The sequence below is a fragment of the Perognathus longimembris genome, chromosome 16 (genome assembly GCF_023159225.1).
Source record: "Perognathus longimembris pacificus isolate PPM17 chromosome 16, ASM2315922v1, whole genome shotgun sequence".
NCBI classification, from domain to species: Eukaryota; Metazoa; Chordata; class Mammalia; order Rodentia; family Heteromyidae; genus Perognathus; species Perognathus longimembris.
The window spans coordinates 23,242,034-23,266,981 of NC_063176.1; the positions used below are offsets into that span (position 1 = coordinate 23,242,034).

At 42.5% G+C, this 24,948-nt stretch overlaps 2 protein-coding genes across 6 annotated transcripts in view; both read right to left on the bottom strand.

Annotated features, from left to right (window-relative positions):
• The window catches only part of Anxa3 (annexin A3), a 55,758-nt gene extending 51,791 nt beyond the window's left edge, over positions 1 to 3,967 (bottom strand). Inside the window, exons 1-2 of the mRNA XM_048364565.1 lie at positions 3,898 to 3,967; positions 375 to 422 (exon numbers count right to left, since the gene is read on the bottom strand). Coding sequence (XP_048220522.1) covers positions 375 to 389 — 15 coding nt within the window. The 5' untranslated portion in view covers positions 390 to 422; positions 3,898 to 3,967. The remainder of the gene's footprint in view (positions 1 to 374; positions 423 to 3,897) is intronic.
• A 7,711-nt stretch (positions 3,968 to 11,678) lies between these two features.
• The window catches only part of Fras1 (Fraser extracellular matrix complex subunit 1), a 423,435-nt gene continuing 410,165 nt past the window's right edge, over positions 11,679 to 24,948 (bottom strand). For 4 of the 5 annotated variants that reach the window (XM_048364092.1, XM_048364090.1, XM_048364089.1 and 1 more), the window contains 6 exons: positions 24,374 to 24,533; positions 21,543 to 21,659; positions 17,190 to 17,356; positions 15,284 to 15,489; positions 14,123 to 14,269; positions 11,679 to 12,877 (listed from right to left, as the gene is read on the bottom strand). In XM_048364092.1, the coding sequence (XP_048220049.1) occupies positions 12,284 to 12,877; positions 14,123 to 14,269; positions 15,284 to 15,489; positions 17,190 to 17,356; positions 21,543 to 21,659; positions 24,374 to 24,533 (1,391 nt within the window). In that variant the 3' untranslated portion in view covers positions 11,679 to 12,283. Of the gene's footprint in view, positions 12,878 to 14,122; positions 14,270 to 15,283; positions 15,490 to 17,189; positions 17,357 to 21,542; positions 21,660 to 24,373; positions 24,538 to 24,948 lie in introns of those variants that run through there. The other variant, XM_048364093.1, reaches the window with a different exon arrangement.

Consider the following 24,948-nt stretch of genomic DNA (forward strand, 5'->3'; position numbering starts at 1 on the left):
TTGTCTGATGGTCTATAAATATTTTCTCCTGCAGGTTGTCTTTTCTTACTCTCTGTTGATCTATTATTTGCTGTAACAATTATGTTTTGTTTTAGGTTTTTGGTTAGGGTTATGGTTGTGATTGCCTACTTCAAGATGTTTTTTTAAGTGAAGTCTAGGCATGATGGCACATGTGTGCAAGCGCTCAGCCCCTGGGGAGGCAGAGATCAAGTGAGCTGTGTTTCACCCTCTTAGTGCCGGTGTCACCTCACTGGGATCCTACGTGATGTTTTTCAGTCAACTTTCAAAAACAATCTTTCATGATATTTGGATTTTCTGTAATTTTACGTGGCTCAAATAAGTTGCTGTGTTCCAAAGGCTTAAGTGTTACTTACCCAGACAGAAGCCATGATGCACTTTCCTCCAATGAGGATTACACTGACCTATTGGAAGAAAAAAAAACAAAACAAAGTCATATAAATCTATGATTCAGAATACATTATCCTCAGTCCAATTCTTACTCTTCAATTCAGAAAGCAGAAGTCAACTAGTAAAGTAAAAGCTCCTCAGGAAGGGTCTGCCCCTCTGACGCCAGGGATTCCTGGCATTATCACAGGACACCTGCCATCTCCAGAGACTGCTGCCCCTCTGAGAGCGCCACAAGGCAAGGACAACCTCTACACACAGGGGCTCGCAAACGTGCTTCCTGGACGGTTTGGATTTTCCCTACTTAAAATCCAGTAGCCCGATGTCGTAGTGCATACTTACAGACCAGCTACACAGGATGAGACCAAAAGATTGATTGAGCCCTGGAATTTGAAAGTTTAGATAATATACCAACACACACACACACACACACACACACACACTCCAGTAGAATTATGTATATTATTAACTCTTGCAATATAGTTGCCATCATAGGCATTCTGGGAATTAAAAAAATGGAAGAAGGAAGGAAGAAAAGGAGGAAAGAAGAGGGGAAAAAAGAAAAGAGGAGGGGAGGAAAGAAGAGGGAAGGGAGGAGGAGAGGGAAGGGGGGAGGGGAGGGGAGAATAAAAGACACCAGAAACTACTCTTTCTTGTGAAACCAATGCAGATCTGAGCTGGACTCAGTGTGACTCCTTGTCCTTGATGACGACCCCCCCCCCCCCCGTGCCCGTGTTTGCATGGCTACGTGCTTTTATATAAAAGAGACTGGACTTCTTCTCTCTTCCCATCCTTGGAAGGTGAGATGCGAACGAACCCATGTTTAGGGATGGCAGGAACACGTCCATAAGTAGACATTACTCAAACATGCTGGCTTGTCTCCAAGACGGATTTAGAAGTGCAAGTTGCTCCCACCCATCCTGGGAACAAAATATTCCAAAAGTTCAACGATAGCCACAGAGCAAAGTTCAACAGGAAATCACAATAATCCCGGGAAAGATTTAGCCCAGGATTTCTCAGGCCCTCAGTAGCCTGGGACAGTGGACTCTGCAGTTATAGAATCCAACCCTTTTATCTCTCTACAGAGCCCCCAGTGACTGCAGGGGATTTCTTCTGGGTTTATCTATTATAGTTCAGGTCTGTAATGCCCTGCAAAGACACAGGTGTTGAATGAAGGCTTGGACAGAAATGTAGCCGTGTTCAGAGTTGGGGCTTCTGGGAAGTGAGTGGCTCATCAGGGCTCTGACTTCAATGCAGTAGTCACTGAATGGACTCAGAATATGGGGGGCCACTGGGAGGTGGTGGAAATTTAGGAGGTGGGACCTTGTTGAAGGGAATAAGTCCTGGGAGCATTCCATGTGGGCACACATCATCTCCCACCCATTTCGGCCTCTGTCTTCATGCATTTCCTGGCTCTCATCTAGAGAGTTGTCATGGACAGCTGGCTCAATTGCTATAGCAATGAAACCTTTTCTTTTTAAAAATTGTTTCTATCAGGCATTTTGTCACAGTAAGGAAAAGCTGATTAACACACCTCTTAAATCTAGGCTCAAATTTCTTTGAGACTATATTCCTTATCTATAAAAAGGAGAGTGGGCTGTTGCTAGCACTGAATGAGACAATATGTATAATATCAGCCAGAATTTTGTGTTCTACCGGAAAAGTAATATAAAAATTTTAGAAGGCTTGTTTTACGAGGCCGGGGCTTTTTTTTAAAATCACATTTGTTCAGAGGAACATAACAGGTACTTAAAAATAACACTGATGGAGTAAATAATATATGTTTCACAATCATGTAGGCATAGTTTAATCACTAGTAACATTTCAGTTTTGCCTGTAAAGAAGCCAAGGGCTCAAGAAGGCATTTTTAAATTCCACAGTTACACAGCTACTGAGTGAACACCTCTGAATCCAGACTGCCAGACTTCAAGTATGAGCTTGTTCCCCATGCCCTGCTACACCCAACTACCCAGTCCACAACTGGCAAAAAGCAACACTTTGTATTGTAAATTACACAGAATTATTACTGATCTTTAAAAAAAATTGTAAAGAGGTCAAATGATCCCACAATAGAACTCCAAACACATCCTTCTGGACAGGAATTACAGAGGTTACATAATTTCCTTTCCTCCCCCCTCCATCCTGACTTCTCAACAGATTTCTTTTTTTTCCCCCTGAATAATTACTTATTTATTGTCAAAGTGATGTACAGAGGGGTTACAGTTTCATACATAAGACAGTGGGTACATTTCTTGTACAATTTGTTACCTCCTCCCTCATTTCCCCCCTCCCCTTTTTCCCTCTCCCCCCATGATCAACAGATTTCTTAACAACCAAACAGATGTGGGAAGGACACCCTGATTTTCTTGAAAAAATTTTTTAAATCCCTTTTCTGGTTATTCTGAGTTTCCCTGCCTTCGTGAGAACCAAGGCCAGTATCTGTACAGAATAACATTTTGATGTGCATATCTTTGATGAGCTTGATAAAGAGTAGGAACTGCAGCTTGAGCCCGGGGCTGTGTCGCACAGCAAACGCTTGTTTGAATGCATGTAGACAAGCCAAGCGCTGGTGGCGCACACCTTCGTGATCATAGCTCCTCCAGAGGCCGAGATCTGAGGATCTCGGATAGAAGCCAGCAGGGGCAGGAAAGTCCAGGAGAATCTTACCTTCAATTATCCACCAAGGGACAGCACCCAATCCCCCAGTACCAACACAGCGCGCGCACACGCGAATTGAGACCCAGCAAGACAACTTCTAATCAGCAGCAAAAGGGGCCGCCAGTGACCCAGAACGGGGTGGAAGCCATAATTTCTCAGTCGTCTGCCATCACCTACCAGACCTCTCACTGCTGACTCAGGGGTCACAGGGGAGACTCAAGGCCAGTGCTGTGTTGCAATCCAAGTCAACGGGGAGCTGGGGGAGGGGGCGTGTACCTCCTCCAACTCCCAACGGTCCAGTGTCCTACCTCATCACCCTGCCCCCCAAAAGTAAAATTAAACTGTCCAGGTGAAGTGGAGAATGCGCAAATAGGATGGGCGGGGGGATGGTGTGTCCAAGTCCCCTCCCCGCCCCCCCCCCCCCCCAGCTCTGAGACAGCACCGCAGAGAGCCTAAGGTCTCACTCCCGGCTTTTTCTTATTTCTGGCCCAATGATCTTTAGAAATGGGGGCGTGGTTAAGAAGATCCCCAAGGTCTGAGGACAGGAGAAGCTTCCAGGTAGCGGGACAGCTTGGGGCTTGGACATCACCTTGAGCCCAGCTGGGTAACCGTCCAGGCCAGCCCATCCGCCGCCCCTGCCCCCATCCGCGCTGCTGGGCCGGCACCGAGCGCAGGAGCCCCTTCCCCGCCACCCCCAGGCCTCCCCGACCCCCCCCCCCCAACTCCCCGCGCCCCTCAGGCATGCCACACACATCCCCTCCCCCCAGGCCTGCCTGCGACCCAGCAGCTGGGCCAGGCGCGCGCCCTTCCCAGACCCGGAGGGACAAAACTTACCCTGAGCCCCACACCGAGGGTGCCAGGAACAAGACCGGCCGCTAAGGTGTGCGCTGGGACTCCCCGCTCGCTCCCCTCCGGATGGCGACCGCACCCCGTCCTCTGGCCCCTCCTCCCTCCCGCGGCTGGGCTCCACCTGCCCGCTGCCCCACGGCGCCCCTGGCCTGCACCCCAGCCCCAGCCCTTTGCCCACCCCCTCTCCTCCATCCTCACATCGAAGCACTTTCGTTTCTTCTTTATCTACATGGAGATCTACAACAACACGTTTCAAGGCTTATTTTTCCCCCAAGGCACTGTGGATTCAGAGGGCACAGCCCTGGCCTCCCAGAAACTCACCCCTAATACAAGAGGCAAACCCCTGCCACTTGTAACAGCAACTTTGATCTAGTATTTGCTTTGTGCCAGCTCTAGTCTAAATCCTTCACACCTGCATTGATTCCCATTTGTATTCTAACTACCCTAAACCTTAGTTGCTAGTACTAGCCTCATTGTATAAGTGAGGAAGTTGAGACACAAAAACACAGACACAGAAAGTAGATGGAAGAAGAGTGTGTTGAGGAACGCAAGGGAAAGTATTAGTAGCTATCATTTGGGGAAGATAGCAGGTGTTGAAATCATTGTTAATTATGTTGCCTGATTTTGGTTTTGTTTTAACCTTCAAGGCTATTCTAGGCAGTGTTATTTTTATTAGAATTTGCAGAAGAGGAAACAAGCTTAGCCTGTGGCTAAGCTTTTGCGTTCATATAAGTAAAGTAAAAGTATAGCTGGCCCCGCCTGTTTACCCCAGCTCTGGGCAGAGCTAACTCAAGAATGACACATTTCCTGTCTTAGGGCATAATTTAGCCTCTAACTGGGAATTGTTGAAAGGTTTGGAGATAAACAGGCATGAGATATGTATCCTAAAGATATACTCCTAAAAGGGGTTTTGTCTTGTTTATTTTTTGGTTACTTGTTTTGTTTTGTTTTAGAATCAGGCCTGAGCATGAAGATGGGTGTTTGCAATCCCAGCACTTAGGAATGGAGGCAGGAGAATCCTAAATTCCATGCTAATCCGGACTACATTGCCAGATCTGTCTCAAAAACAAACAAAAAAAATCAGAAGAGGAAGTACTAAAATCCTGTAGGGAGAATGCAGAGTTTGGAGTTCACCAGTGAGAAAGGCAGGGAAGGACTAAGAGAGAGAGCAGGCAGCCAAGAGCAGCTAGTCTGAAACCATTGTATATGGTGCCACCCCAATTCTTAGACAATCTGGAAAAGGACAACTCTGGAGATTGTCCAGGGGCCAGTGGTCTCCAGGAGTTTGGGAGCAGAGGTAGGGTGAGGGAGTAAGAGGGGGTATAAGTGGATGCCACAGTATATTTTAGGCAGTAAAATGGCAGATACATGTCAGTACACACTTGTCAAAGTACACAGAATGGACAATATCAAGAGTGAACTCTAATGTAATCTATCGTACTCGGTAATAATAACGGGTTCATGTGTTCATTCTCCTTAGAAATATACTTCTCTCTCGGGATGTTGGTAATGGGAGAGTTGGTCTGTGTGCCAGAGACATGGGAAAGTGAAAATTGCTGGGCCTTCCCTCAGTTTACCCAGAAATCTAAAATTATCCTAAAAAACAAAGCTTGGCACAAAACGCAGGATGTCTTATAAGCTTTCTCTTTAATGCTGTGTCCTGGGGAATGAATTGGAAACCTTGTAGGCTTTAGAAGAGAAATAAGAAGAATCTGAGACAGTCCAGAAAGCAGGCAAAGTTCACTGGTAGTAAGCATAATTTGAAAGAAGACCAACTTCTTTATACAAGCTTTGCATGTCTCACCTGTATTACTGTTGTTCTGAGAAAAGTTGAGTGAAAATATGAATTAAACAAATAAGTAGCCAGGCACCATGGCTCATGCTTATAATCCTAGCTACTTGTGGTTCCAAGCCAGCCCCAGAAGAAAGGCCCATGAGACATCTTTCCAGTTAATTAGCAAAAAGCAGTGCTGAAGGCCTGGCTCAAGTGGTAGAGCTCTTGCCTAGAAAATAAGCCAAACAAGCTTGAGACCCTGAGTTCAAATCCTAGTACTACTAAAAATAATAATAAGCAGTAGAGTGACTGAATGACCATTTAATGTAAGCTTCTGATTTGGTTTGTTTGCAGTAACTGTCAGAATATATTTTCCCTAATCTTTCAGCAGTTTGATGCACAGTGTTGTTGTTTTTTTTGCCAATACAGGAGCTGCTTTGACCTTTGTGTATTTGTGCATAATAAATTCAAGCGACTGGAGCAGTGGGTTCTAAAAGCTGGATTCTGGAACATAGAAACTTGTTAGAAATACAAACTCTTAAAAAACAAAAACACCTCTCCAGGCTCTACTCTAGATGTCTTCTTTGAACAATCTGATCAGGTGAGTCTCATGTACCATACAGCTTAATAATTAATTATTTAAGAAGAGCTGCCATGGAGAAAGCAAAAGGATTGCTCTCCCCCTGACCCTTTTTGTACCTGGACAGGGGTTACTGCTTAATCTCAAGGTCCTATGTTTTTCCTCAAGTTTATTGCTCACAGCTGGTGCTCTTTCATTTCAGCCTAACCTTTAGTCCAACCTTTTGATGATTATTTAGAGTGTAATCGCAAAGACTTTAAGGCTCCAGCTGGCTACAAATGATGATCCTTTAGGTGTCAGCCTCCTTAGTAGCTAGGGTCCAAGTGTTAGCCACTGCTGTCTGACTGGGATTCCATTGCCTAAAAGGTGAGTGCAGTGGGGTTCCTGTGGCTCACATCTGTAACCCTAGTTCTTTGGATGGTAGAGATCAGGAGGATAACAGTTCAGATCCAGCCCAGTCAGACAAATCTGAGGGACTTTTATTTCCAGTTAAACAGCCAAAAGCCAGAAGCGGCTCAAATGGTGGAGTACTAGCTGTTAAAACAAAACACACCAGCAAGAGCTTGAGGCCCTGAGTTTAAGCTTCAGTTCCAGCAAGGTATAAATCAAGCAACCTCCTTTGGCTCAGAAACAAGTGGTTCAATATTCATCCTCATGTGACAATGGGCAAATTTAAAATAGAGACTGGATATAAATTCAAGTGTTTTGATTTGTATTTAAAAACTACATAGTTGTAGAATTCAGGCAGAAGACCGGTGGTATACTCAAGGGTTTGCACGGAGTTTAGCCCAGCCATGTGAGCAAGGCCACAGGGATGATGGAGTCCCCTAGGAGTATGTCAGCACGACATCATTGTTATTCCTGCACCTTCATGGGCAAGGGACAGACCATACAAGAATTAAACCTGTGGAAGAGGGGCTGTCCAACAAGACCTGTGGCCAGGAGGAAAGGCAGCCATGCCTAGAATGGATGGCAGGCCAGGAGGAAGCAGCCAGAGGTCCACACTCCACAACTTCTCACCCATCAGTGGCTCTGTCTATGCAGTTAGCAACACAGCAGCTTTGGGATGTGACAAGTGTTGAGTGTGTGTGTGTGTGTGTGTGTCTGTCTGTCTGTGTCTGTGTGCGTGCATGCACATTGGTACTGGGGCTTGAACTTGGGGCCTCTGTCATTTAGCCTTTTGTAGTCAAAGTTGGGGTTCTACTTACTTGAGCCACCACTCCACTTCCGGCTTTTTGCTGGTTAATTGGAGATAAGAGTCTCAAGGGCTTTTCTGCACAGGTTGGTTTAAGCCTTGATCTCAGCCTCGTGAGTAGCTAGATTACAGATGGGAGACCAGACATGCCAGACATGTTGATCTTGAAATGAAATAATTTATAGAAATCCTCCCAAACACTGAATCTTAATACACCTTTTATCACTTGTTGAGTACTCTTGGAACTTGATGGCTTTAAACCAAAGTTAACCTGAGAACAAAATTCTACTTGTTTTAAAAGAGAAGACTGCAGCCTGGTTCTGTTTTACCAACTAGGTAATGGAATATTTGACAAGCATTTAACCTGTTACAGGAGCTTGCGTGTGTGTGCGCGCGCGCATGTACTCAAGATTGAATTTAGGGCCTGGGTGTTGTCCCTTAACTTTTTCCCCCCAAGGATGGCATTCTACCACTTGAGCCACAGCTCCACTTCTGGCTTTTTGCTGGTTAATTGGAGATTAGAGTCTCACTGACTTTCCTGCCAGGGGCTGGCTTCAGACTGCAATCTTCATATCTCAGCCTCCTGAGAAGTAAGATTGCAGATAAGAGCCACTGCATACCTGGCTTGGGGCTAATTTTAAGCTTTAAAGATTTGGAATTCCATCGTTCATGTGGAACACTCAAAGAAAATCACCCAGGACCAGTGTTACACAGATGTTGAGGACAATGAGGCAAAAAGTATAAAGAAGTCAATGTGTTTGATTATATATAGTATTGCCAGATGTGCCCAATATATTTTTTGCTATTGTCCCTAGAATTTTACCAGGGCTATTACCTACTATCCACGTGCCATAGTAAATTACTTTTGTTAAGAACCAACCTCTCTCTCTGGCTTACTTGGGAATATAATCTACTAATTCATTGTGGTATCTTAATATCAGACTGAGGCATACAACACTGTGGTTATTGGACTACATATAACCTTTAAGTTCCTCAAGTTCACATATTGAACTGAATAATGTATTTTCAGTATAGTTTTCCTTTCCAGTTCCCAATGTTTCCCTAAAACGGTTGTCAATGAGATATACTCAATTCACAATGGGCATACATATACTGCCATTCCACTCCTAAATCTACGGCCATGACATTTCAGCTGTCTCCATGTGCCCCAGAGAAATGCTGTCAGGACTTTGTCTGCTTTAACAAATCACAAGAAACAATAGGAAATTAATAAAGACTTGAAGATTACATTCGGTTTGCACATCCTTTTCCCAGATTTTATGAAAACATGCTTTCTCAAGTCTTGGTGAATTTGCAAATGGATCAACAGAGCCCTGCTGGTCACTGTTCCTGGCAGTGTTTTGTTTTATTGAAGGGCAAAGAGGCACAAATGCACAGCTTGCAGAACGCCAAGGCTGTCTGGGCTCTGTTCCATTTGGTCCCTGCCATTCTGCCCTTCACAAGCCAATGAACTCATTTGGGGTTTGTTCATCTCCAGAGTGAGTGATGGACCTTAACAAATTTCCACCTGTGCACAGAAGGACACAGCCATGCTCTGTCAAGTAGCCTCAGACGTTTGATAATAACTGTAGTTAAATATCCATCCTATTGTATTACATGTGGAAATCCAAATCAATTGTTTTCCTGATTGCCAAAGAAAAGCTCTGATCATCTGAAAATATGTAATGTTGTCAGTGTTTTGCTCTTAACACAGAGTTACTGAGTCAACCCCATTATGAAGTTTCTCTGAGAAAATCCACTTCAAGTTGCTGAATAACTTGCTAGCTCAGTGGCTTTGCCCATTAATGAGATGAATAATCTAAAAAAGATGTGGCAAAACAAGCAGCAAACAACCAGACTGCCATTTATTAATAATTAATACAAATTTGTATAGTGGCATATGCTACTGGAGAAATCAGAAATTCATAACACACAAATTCATATTGGAAATACAAAAATCATTTGAGGGTCAAGAAATCAGGTTGACAGCACCACAACATTTAAAAAAAAATCAGTTTGAGCAAGTTTGCGGTATCAAGAGTAACAAATACCTACAGAACACTGAGACTGTGCAAACACTTTGCAATACTATTTCCTATCTGACAATAGGAGTCTGTGGGAGTCCTCTAGGACACCTGGGGTAAAATAAAAGGGGAGCAAGGCAAAAAATGGTGCAAACCATTCTTTCTTTTAACCTTCACAGTCAGTGTTTGATAGCAAGTAGCAAGCCCTGAGGGCTTTTTCTTCCTGCTTACATGAAGGCTTGATAGAAAAGGTTAGTAAAACACACACAAGGCATTAGTGAGCAAGTTAGAGAAATTGAAAGCGGAGCTTTCACTGAAATATAATCTACATTAATCAAATATCTGATCCCTAAGATGAAGTAGAAAATGCAAGGAACAATTCTATATCAAAGAGGCAGATCTCAACTCCACATCACCTCTTCAGAAAGTGTGCCTCCACCAAAGGAGTACTGGCATTCCATAGTGTGAGTGGTGTGAGGAAGAGCAGAAAGGGAGGCAGGAATATTTCAAGGACTTTCCATTCATGCAGCTCACCATCTGCAGGTCTTCAGAGGCTGTGCTTCCTGTCATTTTGAGAAGACCCCCAGGGCTCAGTCTCCCTCCCTATACCAAGTTCCATCTACCACCTGTCTGTGCCCCTCCTACACATATGTGGCAATGGAAAGGGTATGCAAGAAAAGCATTTGAACCAATGGAGAAGTGTTGCCTTAGTGTGAAGCATTCTGGGAATTTGAGGAGTGACAAACAGTGGGCCAAATGCAAAGTTGTTCTATGGAACATTGCCTTCCAGTTGTGTAGAATTAGCATTCACTGCTCTCTAGGTTGTTCTGGAGAAGACTCATAGCTTAGCTCATTGGCTCTCCAACCATGAGATGCCAATTCTGTTGCCTGAATCTGCTCAAGGTATCCTGCCTTGAATTGCCCATGCTGGTCTGAAGTAGCACCTGACCTGTCATGAGTTTCTGAGCTCACCTCAGTCCATCTTTTCTTGAAACTAGTCTGTCTTCTAAATCTTCTGTTCTGGATGTCAAGTCATTCTTTCCTTCTGCTAGTATTTTGTTACAGCTTTCCTTTTCCTACTCCAAGGATGATTGCTAGAGTTACACCCAGACAGAGTGGTGGGTTTCCTCCCCTACCCCACCCGCCATCAAAGGATTTATTTCTCTTTTACTTCTCCAAGCAGAAAACATTATTATTATTTTTTGGTCAAACTGTCCTTGTGATATCACCACTATACTGACCTCTTCTCCTAAACTCATTCCTTTATTACTCACTCATTACATCATCCATTTTTTCAGTCAAGCAATATTCCTATGTGCAAGGCAAGGCTGAAGAGTGAAGATGCGTGGCTCCGAGGCCCTCCGCACCAGGAGCTTCCAGCCTGGTGGAGTTGCCTAAAACATTTTCCATGGTTCATTCTTCATAGGTTTAAAAACTAATGCATTTCCAGAATAGGATGTTCTTGAAGAGCCTGGGTCTTCCTGACACGAACACCATACAACATGGATGTCCTGATACTTGCTCGATGACTACGGTGTGCTCAGTGAGTATGGTGTGTCATGCATTAGGGAGAGAACATGTTCTTTACTCCTGAATAATGGAACTGTTCAAAATAGTTCAAAACAACACGACATGCATGCTTGTGATTTGGCCAATAAGGCAGAAACAAAATAGAAACAAAGGCAAGCCATGTGACTACTACACACAGAATAGTTAAGCTGATATTCGAACACTCAATTATTTTTAAAGCCATGTATTTATGGCCTTGTCATGTGCTGATATGATAAAAAAAAAAAAAGAGTAAGTGCCTGAGCTACCAGCAAAGAACCCCCAGAGAGAAATCCCGAAATACTGCACCAGGGCTAGAGCCTCTGCCTGTGATGTCACACAGCAGAAAAGGACAGGTGTGCATCTGTGAAATCTGGTTTCACTCCAATCTGGGCTTTCTCTTAATCTACTTTATTGATGTGAATCATTTACTTTCCTGAAGCCCTAATAAAATCAACAGACATGGGCATGCCTATTTATGGACCGGGGAGAGCCTGGAGTAGCAGGAAAATGTGACTGGCTTTGTTTAAGCATCCATGGCATTCAAAAACCATGGGGCATCATTGATCCTGCTTTGTGGCACTCTTCACCAGGGCCAGGCTCTTCTTTTACCCAGGTTTCAGCTTTCCTCCCTTTGTAGAGGCCTCTTGGTGAAAAAGGGCTCTGGAAGAGCTAGGTATACTAGAGGCTGTGGCACACATTCAGACAGGCAGAAATGATGTGCAAATGCATTAAGTTGTGCCAAATAGCAGGATGGTTAATGGGGTTGGAGCGTGAGCAATTCATACTCCGCTGTCCCTAGGTCTAGGAGAAGCCCAAGTAGAAGAAAGCTGGGACAGGGAAGGAAAGCACAGGCCCAGCACTGCTGTCACTGACTCAGCGATCCACTATGATCCACTCGCATTCTGAGTATAATGGGCTGGCCTAACTGTCCAGCTCCTGTCCTCATTGTCCAGCTCCTGTCCTCAGCCTAAGATACTTGTTTTCTATGGTCAGCTTTCTAGAGGAGCTCTTGTAACTGCTGAGCCTATTAAAGGGATCCACAGACATAACTACTCCAGTAGTCTGGGGGTCTCAGTGGTTCTTTGTGCATGAGGTAGCTCAGTTGTAAGTTGATGCATGTAATGTGTGCGATCTGCCACTCAAAGCTATAGTTTTCCCTTTTTATCTGCAAGATTATAAAAATACCAGTATTTCCCCGCAATGTATAAAAATGATTTTAGAAAAAAATACACTTAGGCCTCCCTCCATTAAACTTCTGTTCCATCTTGTAAATTGTTGTGGACTCTGACCTCCAGATTCATTTTTTTTACTTTAGCACCTTTGAACATATAAGATTCCTCGCTGTCACTGAGTATATTGACATTACGCACAGTGCAGTACTGTCTGTTCACATTCTTCTCCACCCTATCCTGGCTCCTCTTGGGCATGTCCACCTTGGTATTCAGAGGGTATTCCTCCAAAGTGTCCTCCAGGGGCTGCTTCTTCTTCTGCTTCTGGCATTTCCTGGTGATGAAACAAGCTACCAAAAACACCAGAACTAGAAGCATGATGGCAGCCAGGGCGCTGCCAATTGATGCCCCAGTTTGAGACAGAGAAGCAGCTACAACTGGCTCCTGCATCTCCAGATTCAGGGATTTCATATTGGTGCCGTTCTTGACTTGGTCCCCTTCATTGTCATAGATGAGGGAATCATCAAGAGTCAGCCAGCCACTGGGTTCTGCAAGGTCCCTTTGGTGGCGCCTCAAAGAAGCTGTGAGAGAACGCTGGACCCGGGGCCCTGAGATGGTGTCAGGGCCAATGATGTAGATCACCTGGAGATACCATTGGTGTCCTGCTTCCACCTGCAGGAAGAGGGAGACAAATAGTGCGTCACTGTTGTCCACATATGGCACAGAAGAAAGACAATGGCAAGACAAGGCTACCATATTCCTGTATAGGGCAATAGTCTCAAGAAAAGTACTTCATAATGGTTGGTGTCTCCTAACACATAGAGAATAGAACCAAGGATAATAGGTTCTATTATATTTCTAAATAAGACTGATCTATGGTCAATAGTTACACTCTTTGCTGCCTCCTTGCCTGTTTGTGGAACAGCCTAAGAATTTACTCGTCATGACTTACTTAGCTACATGAATGCTCATGGTTTGTTGGTCTTTACTAACAGCAGTGAAATAATAGTATTAGTCACATTTATTCTCAATGACTTTCAATTGCTTGTTATTCTGACTTGCTTTTTAATGGTGAACCTCAGCTAAAATAGGGTCATTTCACAAATTTTTCACTCAAGCACTACTCTGTACATAATATGAAGATTCTTGATAAAAATTTGCTTAACACTTTCTGGGTTATCCCCTGATAGGCTAGTTTATCAAATATTTTATTTCTCCTCTTACCACATTAAAAACTCTCCATGTCTTTGAAGTAACTGCTGAACAGAGATAACAGTTCTAAAATTCAAGGTCATAGATGACTATTTGGAAAAATTAGATCTTGAAGTTCACGTTTGTGGCTGGAGTATATGTAGGGTATTTTTGCTTATCTAACACTAGTAATTCTTGCCCCTCTAGGCTGCGGCATTGTATTTGTGTTCTTTGTTCAATGTTTCTTCCATACCTATGAAAAGCAGCTAGCCAAGAGAGCCAAAATGTAGGTAATTTGAAAGAACTTAGGAAAACCAAACATCATAAACAACCCTGATGTATGCAATATGACAAATGATATATGCAAATTAAGAATTATTTTTTAATTTTGGGCTTCTCCCACTTTATCTAGACACCTAGCCCTTTTTTACTTTAGTTATTTTTCAAAGAGGACTTACTTTTTTGCCTAGGCTGGCCTGGATACAATCCTCACACTTAAGTTACCCTTAAAACAGACAGGTATGCACCACCAGAGCTAGCTAAGTTAAACTTGGGCTTTGACCTACTGGAGGTAGATGGTGGGAATTAGTGGGTGAATAAGTTGCATAACAGGTGTTAGAAGGCTTGTCAGCAAGAGTACTATAAAAAGAAACTGAGACTCCAGAAACGGTGTACTCCTTTTATTTTCCAGCTTTAACTGGTTTCAGTTCTTCTCACCAAACGCACCTTGTAGAGAGCATCTACTTTCAGAGTAAATCCATCCACACCTGGCATGCTGCTCACCACATGGAAATCTGGCAACTCAGAAGCAAAGTGAGCATCAAAAGGCACGTCATGGAAGTACTTAGCTGTGGCCTCTGGCTGACTGCGGTCCTGAATTGCAGAGCAAAAGAAACACAAGATTTAGAAAGACAGGAGCACTGCATTGGTAAGTGCAGCCACTGGGAGCAAATAGGCAGTCTCCGGTCCTGTGGTGGGCTGGGTCAGCAGCTTGGTGCTAGGCTCCTCCTTAGGTCAGTGCTGCCTTTGGAGACCCACTGTCTTTATGGAAGAACTGTGGTGGGTTCTGGCATGTGAAAATTGATCAAATGGCCTGGACCACTGATTCTCAAGCTGTTTGGTCTTAAGCTCTTTCACATAGGTACAAATTGAGGATCCTAAAGAGCATTTGTTTATGTGATTTAGATCTAGTGATATTTATTGTGCCAACATTTAATCCTGAAAACTTAAAAGAACATGTATGCGTTAAGGGATTCAAAAAAGACAATGAAAATTTTGTTATGTTAATTTAGTGAAATATTGTTAGTGAAGAATTTCTACATTCATTTCTTCCTCTGTATTGTTTTACATTTTTGTAAATCTTCATAGAAGAAAGGGAATTTCCTCATTGCTTGTGATTCAATCAGTTCTGATATACTATTATACTGAAATACATGAAGAAATTCTGGCTTCCTATAGCTACATAGAAAAGGAAGGATAATTGTGCTTACTCTTTAAAATACTAGTTCAAACCCTGACAAGTGGTATTTTCAATGTGGAACCTGAAATCCTATCAATAAACCTCCCTTAGTTCCTTGGTTCACAGTAGCAAGAAAGCAGTTTTGCCCATGTGGGGGCCCTAAAGAGTATGAGGGCTGCTCAGGGCCTTTGGAGCAGATTTTGAGAAACAACAGCTTAAGAGTTTGTTCTTCCTGAAACATCGGCAAAGCCATGTCTTGTTTCCCCATCAACAACATATAATAATGTGTACTAGTGTTTATCTGATCAGAGAAAAACAACAAAACCTATATATAGAGAAAAACCATCAAGAGTGGTCGTTTTAGGCAGAATTCACAGCCAAGCACATCTGCCCCAGAGCCTGCTCCTCCAGGTCTGTAGTGAGCATACCAGCAGTAGGAATCTGTGCTTCAGATGCTTGTTGGGTTGAATGCATCCATACTGAGGCCCTTCATTGTAGATGGTCCCTGTAGGATCAAAGAAAGGCACGTAGCCATCCTTGCCAGTACACAGATAGACTTTCTCCAGCTGGAGTTTATAAGCAGAATTGAGGTTTTGTTCTGGATTCCAAAGGACTCGGCCATATAGGATTTGACCTGAAATGATGGAAAGACATCTAGGTCCAATTTGAAAATTACAGATAGAAATGTTAACAATGGAAAAGATTTAACATGCACACTTAGCACATGCTCTACATGTCCCTAAAAATACTCATTCATCATTTATTACCTCTTTAATTCATGAAGCAATACTTAAGCATTTAAGAGCTGCCAAGTACTTGGCTGTGCCCAGGGGACCGAGAGATGAGTGAGATTCAGTTGGAAGGACAAACATAATAGCATTTATCAAATTTTCTATTTGCTCGGTACTGTAGTACATTTTTTCTCATGTAATAATTCATGCAGTGCTCAGAGTTTTACAGATAAGGAAACTGAGACACCAAATAACAAAAGAGACTTATTGAAGGCAAGGTGATGAAGGCTGACTTCAAAGTCAAAGTACTTTGGCTCCACCAACTATGGGGTTCAATCCCTGTGCTATATCATCACACGCCACAACAGGGACTACTACATCAGATTACATCTGTCTAGGGAGATGTACAGAAGGGTTTAAAGGGAGATGACACTGGAGGAGAATCCTGAAGCCTGAGTAGACATCTGTCAGATAGAGCATTTGGAGGAGGAGGGAAAAGCAGGAGAAAGCATGTGAGGCAAAATAAATATGCTAGGCAAAATTGACAATGCATATTAGATAGAAGTAAAGTTTTGCTGATAATTAAAAATAATGAACAGCAGCTTGCAAAAATGCAAAACATGGAAGCCTTTGTTCCATTGTCTGATGTGGCCAGGGAATTCCATTTGTGCAGAGTGACATTTTCGTACAGACCTCAAGACCAAGAAGGAGCTAGTTTTTTTTGAAACATCAAGGGAATTACCTTTATCGGGTTAGGAGGGAGGGGCTGAGGGCCCATTTCTAGAAGAGAAAACATGAGTAGTCTACATATTTTGGCACTCTTTTGAGGCGGGTGGCAATGAGAGTGGTAATGAAATATCTCCAAGGATCTGAGATATAAAAAAACTTACCTAGAAATATACAGGGTATTCGCACTGGATTGTAAACTCCAGTCTTTTTCTTCTTCTTCAAAATTTGTTTATTTTCTATTATCTTTAAGTAGTTGTACAAAGGAGTTGCCAACCAACAAAGCAGTTTAAATACAATATGTCTTGATCAATGTCATCCCTTTCAGACATTCTCACCTTTTCCATCTGACCCCTTCACTGGCTTTTCCTAATTTTGTAGGGTACACATTAAATTCTTGACTTCATTGTCCCCTTCTTTTCGAACCTCTTCATTCATCTGTTCTTCTCTCCTTGACCTCATGCCACCCCTTTCAAGTACCCATTTCCTGGTATTTTGATGAATTCTGACTTTGCCTTTCTAAGAAATTACATTATTTGATATGGCCCTTGAATCTACTGGATTTAGTTCACTTAATACATATGGGTATATATTTGCATACCATCCAATATATTTCATTTTATGTTGTTTATAAACTGTAGCCCCAGTCTTCTTACCACCCAGCCTAGTGATTTCCATGGTACCATACTGCCACTCACCACAGTTCCAAAACTGTGCTGTTATTCCATAACATGAAGGACATGTGTGAGGCTCTTTTGGAAGTTGACTAAGGCTGCCCTGAATCGATCCTGGGGATTCTTTACTGGAAGTTGAGATCTTAGGAGTACAGATGCTAGTCCAAACCAGCTCCTTTCCGCAGGGGAAGGAAGCCACTCACCTTTTGAAAAGGCTCCTTTGTAATCCATCTCTGCCAATGACATATCAGATGTGTTGGGGTCCATCAGGAACACCTTCTCATTGTTGCAGAGCTGAAACTCAGTATTGAGTGAATACACAACAGGCACTGGACGGTTGGTCTGCTGGAATGCGATGGGTATCAGGAACCTAAATGTGGCAGAGATAAGAGCTCCCTGAGACCAGGCTCAATTTTTTCGAGTATCATTTGAGCTGCCTCACTGCCCTGCCTTTTGCAGGGCTGTACACAGAGCTTTATTTTGGACCTGGAATATTTACTAAGTACAGAGGCATGTGAGAGGACTTTATCTGGTCTCTTGAACAGGATTAATTTAATCAGTCTTCGGAATTCTCTTGTACTCTTTGCATTCCCACACATTTCATTGTGAGGGCTCCCAAAGATGTTCTTCAATTGCTAAGAAACTTGCTGCTGGGATTCTTCAGCTAGACCTCTTCCCAGATTCACATGCCCAAGACTGACCCAGCTGCTGAGTCCATTTTTTATTCTCTGTCACACTTAGCAAGCCATAGCTGGGAGATACTCTTTTGCCCTATACGCATTCACAACCTCCTGGCATGCTTCCTGGGCCTTTCTCTGCCTTTTTCTGGCAGGTAAGGGCTCCTCAGTATGGAATCCTGGGATGCCTACTGTTTTCCCTTAATAACTTCTCCCGAAGTGATCTTGACTTAGTCACTGATGGCATTTTCCATTCCAAAGGTAACAATACTAAAAAATTATCTTCTGAGGTCCAGAAACCTGTATCTGGCCACTGACTCATAGTTCTACCTTCGTGTCCTAAAGGACTTTACACTCCACATGCTCTCCCTTCAGAATGAATCCTCAGATGTGTTGCTTCCCCAGTAAATGACCACACATGCACTGCCAGCTCCCAGCTATCTCCCCGCAATTACTCTTAGTTCCTTCTATTCTATATGGTGCCATCAATGAGCTAGTGTACAAGGCAGCATAGGAAACCATCTTTCAGTGGCTTCCTATAGCTCTTTGAGTAAAGACAGATATTTAAACAGCTTTGGCCTTTTCTCCAGCCTCATCTGCTACTCTCTCTCGTCTCTCCCTCTATGGGATCTGGCCAGACTGGCTGTCTTTTGGTCTCTTGACTGGTTCTCTACCCCACAATCTCTACTGCCTCAGTACTCATTTATTTAACAAGTAATTACTAAGAATTTATTATGCAACATACTCTATTTTAGTAATGGGAATTCATCTGTAGACATAGTAGGAAAATATATGCCCCCAGGGAAGTTCTACTGTGCTGAAAAGTCAGTAAGCAAAATCAGTTTAAAAAATTAGATAATATGCTAGAAAGTAGCAGGTGATGTGGAGAAAAATTAAATGGGAAAGAGAATGTTAAGAGGAAGTTCAGGTAGAATTGTAAATGGATATAAATTAGTCTATCCATTATATAAAACAGTATGGTATTGCCTTAAAATATTACACATACAACTGACAAATGATCCAACAATCCTTACTGGGTCTATATGAAAAGGAGATGCAATAAGCCCTCATGTAGTTGTACCTCTATGTTCACTGTAGAAGTACAATATCCATATATGAAAATAACTAAAATGTCATTAACACGTGAGTTGGTGAATGAATAAAGAAATGTAGTATACAATATGTATCTAGGGACTAAATAGTACTTATTCTCCGTAAAAGAGATTCTACCATTTGTGATGGGAAAAACCTGATGGACATTATTTAATGGAACATAAAACAGTCACAGAACAAAAATCTGTACAATATCACTTACATGTGGAATATGAAAATATCAAATACACATAAATAAAGAGAACAGTGGTTACTGCGGATGAGGAGGAGGGGACGTGGTGAGATCAGCCACAGGATAAACAGCTGCAGTTACATAGAATGGGTATGTCTAGAGATACAATGGGATGAATACAGTTCATGATGTTGTGTTATGTACTGGAAATTTAGTTCGATTTTCATGTGTACACCCCCAATCAAAAACAGGCAATGATCTGAGGAGACAGACATGGTTATTGCTTGACTATAGTAAGTGCAAGTACACATGCATGCATGCATACATGCATACACACACACAGAGTTTTATTACATATAGCCTTACCAAACTAGAAACAACTCAAATGTCTATGGACTGAGGAGTTGATAAAGCTGTGCTGTATTTTTACTATGGGACACAACTCAGCAATAATGAGAAACATCTGCTGATACAATGACAGGAATGAATCAAAAACAGTCATGCCAAGTGAAATGTGCTAGAGAAAAGAATCAGTATGTGTGATGTCATTTCTATAAAGCTCTAGGAAACACTCATAGTGACAGAAAGCAGACTGATGAATACCTGGGGAAAAGGTGGGATAGGAAGTCTGGATTGTGGTAATGTCTCCTGAGTATCTACATGTATGCAGATATTTATCACATGTGTGCTTTAAAGGAGCGCAGTTTGTTTAATGTCAATTGAAAACTATTCCCCAGGCCCCAGCCTTGCCTGCTCTCAGGCTGCCATTGACCTCTGGTGTCACACTTCTCGCACACTTCTCTTGTGATGACCTTCATTTCCTCCCCTTTCTGCAGATCCGTGTTCCGCACTTCTGGACAATGCCTGGCTTTTTGTTTCCCTGAGAAAGCTGATTTGGTCTGTTGTCCAGTTTAGCGTCCTTCCCCTCTCACCTACTAACTTTGCCTTCACCTGAATCCACAGGTTCTACCTGCTTTCCTCATTCAATGGGTGAACACACTTGGACTCCTAGCTAAAGCCAGGCCTTCACCTCAGGCTCTGGGTCTGTTCCCTTGGAACAAGGACCTGGCTCTGCAAATGCTCCCTCTTTGCCCAGAATCATCAAATTATTGCTCCGGCAGATCATTTCATATGAACACCATGGAATGGTTTTCATCATAAAACACATAAAGAACATATAAACACATAAAGAAAACCGCCATTTAGTTGACCTGTTCCATTACTGTTCCATTTCTCTGATATCATTTTAGTAAAACGTGATCATCTTTAATCCTAGAACAGGGTTTACCCTTTTTTTGTATTGATTTCTCAACTCTCTTTCTTGGATTGATTCCAACCTCCTTCTGTCCTTCAAATTGATCTTGGATAGGCCATCAATAAACTCAGAGTTACCAAATCCAATACATTCAATGTCTACTCCCAAGTTTTAAGCTTAAAAGTCACATGTCAAATGACCCCTGTGTGTGTGTGTGTGTGTGTGTGCGCGCGCGTGTGCGCTTGTGTGTGCGTGTGCATGTGTACACCAGTACTCAGGGCCTGGGTGCTGTTTGTTAGTTTTTTTTAAATTCAAGAGTAGCCTTCTACTACTCACTTCTGGCTTTTTGGTAAATTATTGGAGATAAGAATCTCACAAACTTTTCTGTGATCCTCAGATCCCAGCCTCCTGAATGGCTAGGATTATAGGCATGTGCCACCAGCACCAGGCTCAAATGGTCCTCTGTTAATGTTGGGTTTTGTCTATAGCATCTTCTCTTGGAAATGTTTTCTCTATACCTTGTTTAGCTCCAAGAAAGATGTTCCTAGATTCAAAAAAAAAAAAAAAAGCCTCAGATCCCTGTTTCTTTATTCTACTACTCTAATGCCTAGGCCGGAGCAAAGCACAGTATAAGAGCTGAATAAATACTGATCAAAGAAATGAGTACATGGCACAATATAAGACACATCATCTCAGGTCAGATGGGTTGGATCTGTGTATAGTTGGATTTGTTATTCACAGTAATAAGGCTCCATAAGGTCTCTGTAAACTTTGAACCAGTGACCTACACATCCTAGGAGAATACAGGACTAGTGTTTGTGAGTGTCTGTTTACAATATATTATCCACTGATCAATATATAGCCTTGTTCTATGTGTGTTTGTTTAATCCTCTTGTTTAACATATATTGTTGATTCATTAACACTGAACTCACAGCCAACAGCATTATAACTCATGCCTGAGTGAAGCTTATTTAAATGCCATAAGCCTTTCTCTGCTTAGGAATACTATAAAGCACTTCAGCACTATGCTTGGGAGCCATTTAAAGCAGCAAAATCACAAAGGAAATGCATAAAAATATGAAGAACATGGCATTAAATAGAGCATGCGAAGGATACTTGTTTGTAGAACAAAGAAATCAGAGCATGGCCTTGTTCTTCCTCAGCTCGGATGTGGTGTTATATGACTTACATTTATTGCCACTTTGTATGTGTCAGTGAAGGACTGTGAAAGCACTGTGGGGATGGCTTTTGGGGGTCACAAATATATACTAGGCAGTAGAGAATTCAACCAATAAAAAAAAACCCTGCATATAATGAGAATGGATCGTATTTGCTTACCTTTCTGGGGCGTGGGCAGTGCAGGCCAAAGGCTTCTCTCCTGGGTCCACCCATGGCTGGGTGGGCTGCACTGTGCAAGGGATCAGGTAGATGGTGTACTCCCCCGAGTAGTCCTTTCTGGAAACAGGAGAAGCAGACTGAAGTCACAGGAAAGAAATAGGTTCCTCACTTCCCAGAAAGACCCATGTCAGGAAACATGATTCAGATGGCACAGCTAAGTACTTTACAACTCTGCAAACATTACTTTCAGGTACTCATTTCTGATTATTTTAACCTTTAGAGTATTATCCAGAGGTGCTCATTAGACCTAACTTCACTTATTGAAGTCTTCTTACGAGAGAAGCTGAGTAAGTACTCATTCTGAAAAACCTACAAGGTTCAGGTGACTACAAATAGCTATTTCTTTCAGAGTTCATCTCACTTGGATGATTCATGTGTTTTTGTGGATGGTCAGCCTGTTCAAGACAATCTCAAATTCTATCACTTCTGATGTGGTTAGGTAAGGGACTGCTCTTATGGAAGAGGTGGCAAATGTCTGAGGATGATATACTATGGTTCCAGAGCAGAATGGAAGCAGTGCCCTGTAGAACACTCCTAACCCCATTTACTAGCATTTACTAGTTTCTTCTCTCGACCTCTACAGCCTTGTCCCTACAACGTTGAGAACCTCTGTGACTTCTCAATAGAGGCTACTCATTGGGAATTCCCATTTGTGGTGGGACCCAGGAGTCTGAAGACATGGAGACTTGTGGCTTGCACAAACTTCATTTTACATGTATGTCATTTGGGTACCAGCTCCAATCATGACAGATCACTGAAAAGGCAGCCCAACATCCAAAAACTTCAGGAAGGGGCTGAGGATATGGCCTATTGGCAAGAGTGCTTGCCTCTTATACATGAGCCCCTGGGTTCAATTCCCCAGCACCACATATACAGAGAACGGCCAGAAGTGGTGCTGTGGCTCAAGTGGCAGAGTGCTAGCCTTGAGCAAAAAGAAGCCAGGGACAGTGCTCAGGCCCTGAGTCCAAGCCCCAGGACTGGCCAAAAAACAAAACAAAACAAAACAAAAAAACCCCAAAACTTCAGGAAGATTCTTTGGGGACATAGGAAAACTGCCATCCATTAAATAAAGAGTACAGGGCTTGTCTTCAGGTCTCTGCCTAGCCAGCTTCTCATCTTCTTTATGTCTTTGCTCAAATATCATAAGGGTCTCTGGGAATATTCTAATTAAAATTGTAATTCACTCTTTCTGGGTCTGCTTAACTTTGCTTTATGCCTTTCCTCTATTTTCTTCCATTCCTAACTGAAAATACATCAGGTGCAGCCTACATGCAAGTTTTGAATCTGTTCTTTTCACCTCATTTCTAAACACTAAACATTTTCTAAATGGCAACATGGAGAAAAAGTTGTCCCCCAGGAAGCTTCAGACAGTTCCCCAGCCTCTTCTGGAGTCTTGCTCCCCAAACAACCATGATCTTGATGATGTATTATACGCTCAAAGTGCATTTAGCACAGAATTCTTGGTGGTGTTTTTCATTTAGCCATCTATCCATGCATTTCATGTCTTTACCTCAAAGGTAAGTTGTTACAGAATACTTAGATATGATACTGTGCAGTGGATTTAACATCAATGAGATAGTCATATGCCCCATAGAGGCTCACAACTAGCAAACAGTCTGTGGTATGAATGAACTGTGTATTGTAGTAGTAGCTGAAACAAAGTGGGACCAGAGGAGGGAGCTACTAGTATTGAACTGGAAGTACAGGAAGTTATCTCAGAGGGATTAATATTTGAGTTGGATCTCACAGGTGTTAGAGTTTTGCAGGAGACAAAGAGAGTGAGGGCAGAGGGGAATGGCAAAGGCATAGAAGTATGGATGGGCTGGTGATTTGAGGAACTGGTGGGATAGTAAATGTAATTAGAATACTGATAAAGTAAAGCCAGAGCTGGGCTTTATGTGCTACACAATGGCGTACAGTTCATCTGAGATACAATAAGGAGCTAACAGACAACTTAAAGGAGGAGAGTTATTCTGCCCAAAAGACTCATCTCATAAAGTTGTAGGAAGCATGGTTCCTGAAGTAATTTAAGAAAGTCACTTTGAAAATGATTCCTTCCTGGGGCTGGGAACATGGCCTAGTGACAAGAGTGCTTGCCTCACATACATGAAGCCCTGGGTTCAATTCCCCAGCACCACATATATAGAAAACGGCCAGAAGTGGCGCTGTGGCTCAAGTGGCAGAGTGCTAGCCTTGAGCTAAAGAAGCCAGGGACAGGGCTCAGGCCCCTAGTTCAAGGCCCAGGACTGGCAAAAAAAAAAAAAAAGAAGAAAAAAAGAAAATGATCCCTTCCTTCTTTCCTTCACTCCTTCCTTCTTTACTCTTTTCTATTTTTCCCTTTAAAAGTGAGATGTTCTACCTATATACTGAGTGTGGAAATGGAATAAATCTTATTATCTATTGGTTAACCATTGGACTATTATCAGGGGGTGGTGCCTAGACTTAAAAAACAACAGTTCCAGATTTTATACCAGTTGTGTGAACTGTAACAAAACTTGTTTTTTATACTAAGATTTTAGTTGGAAACATTTCCGTGTGGTTGGGCATGTCATGTTCCTAAGTTCTAGCCTTTCACTAAAATGAATATACTCACTTCCTGCTTTATACACCAGATGTTGATTTGGGCTATATTTGTTTCTTTCTCTATTTTGCCAAAGATCTACTTTCCTCCCTTCTCTAGGCTCCTGTTAAAATGAAAATCTAGCTTCCAAGCAAGTCTTCTATTCTCAGCTCCTAAAATAAACGGGCATATAATAGGCAAATGTATTTACCTATTATAAGAGCTTGTGGCTCTCCACAGTTGGTAGGGTGAATCAAAAGTCTGCGCACTCCACAGGAGCTGGAGGTCAAATTCAATTCCTCCTAGGTGATCTGGAGTCAGTATGAATGATTTCACATCAGGGAGAGTGTGGTGCTCCATCACAAACTGTCCTGTCTCAGGGGAAAACACACATTTACTTGTACATTTGTTGTACTTATGGTGAAACTCTTTCAAAAACCTCCACTCTTTGAAACTTCAGTGATATACAAGAACTGGTGGCTCATACCTGTTATCCTAGCTAATCAGGATATCTGAGGATCATGGGTGAACAAGCCAGCCAAGGCAGAAAAGTCTGTGAGACTCTTATCTCCAATTAACCACCAAAAAGCTAGCTGTGGAGCTGTGGCTCCAAGTGGTAGAACACTAGCTTTGAACACAAAAGTTCAGTGCCTAAGCCATGAGTTTAAGCTCTAGGATTGGCACAAAAATACCAACCAACCAATCAAACCAGAAAAACTTCAGTGACAGTGCTATGAACGAATAAAGTAGTGGGTTATTCTGGATGAATAAAACAATAAAGAGACA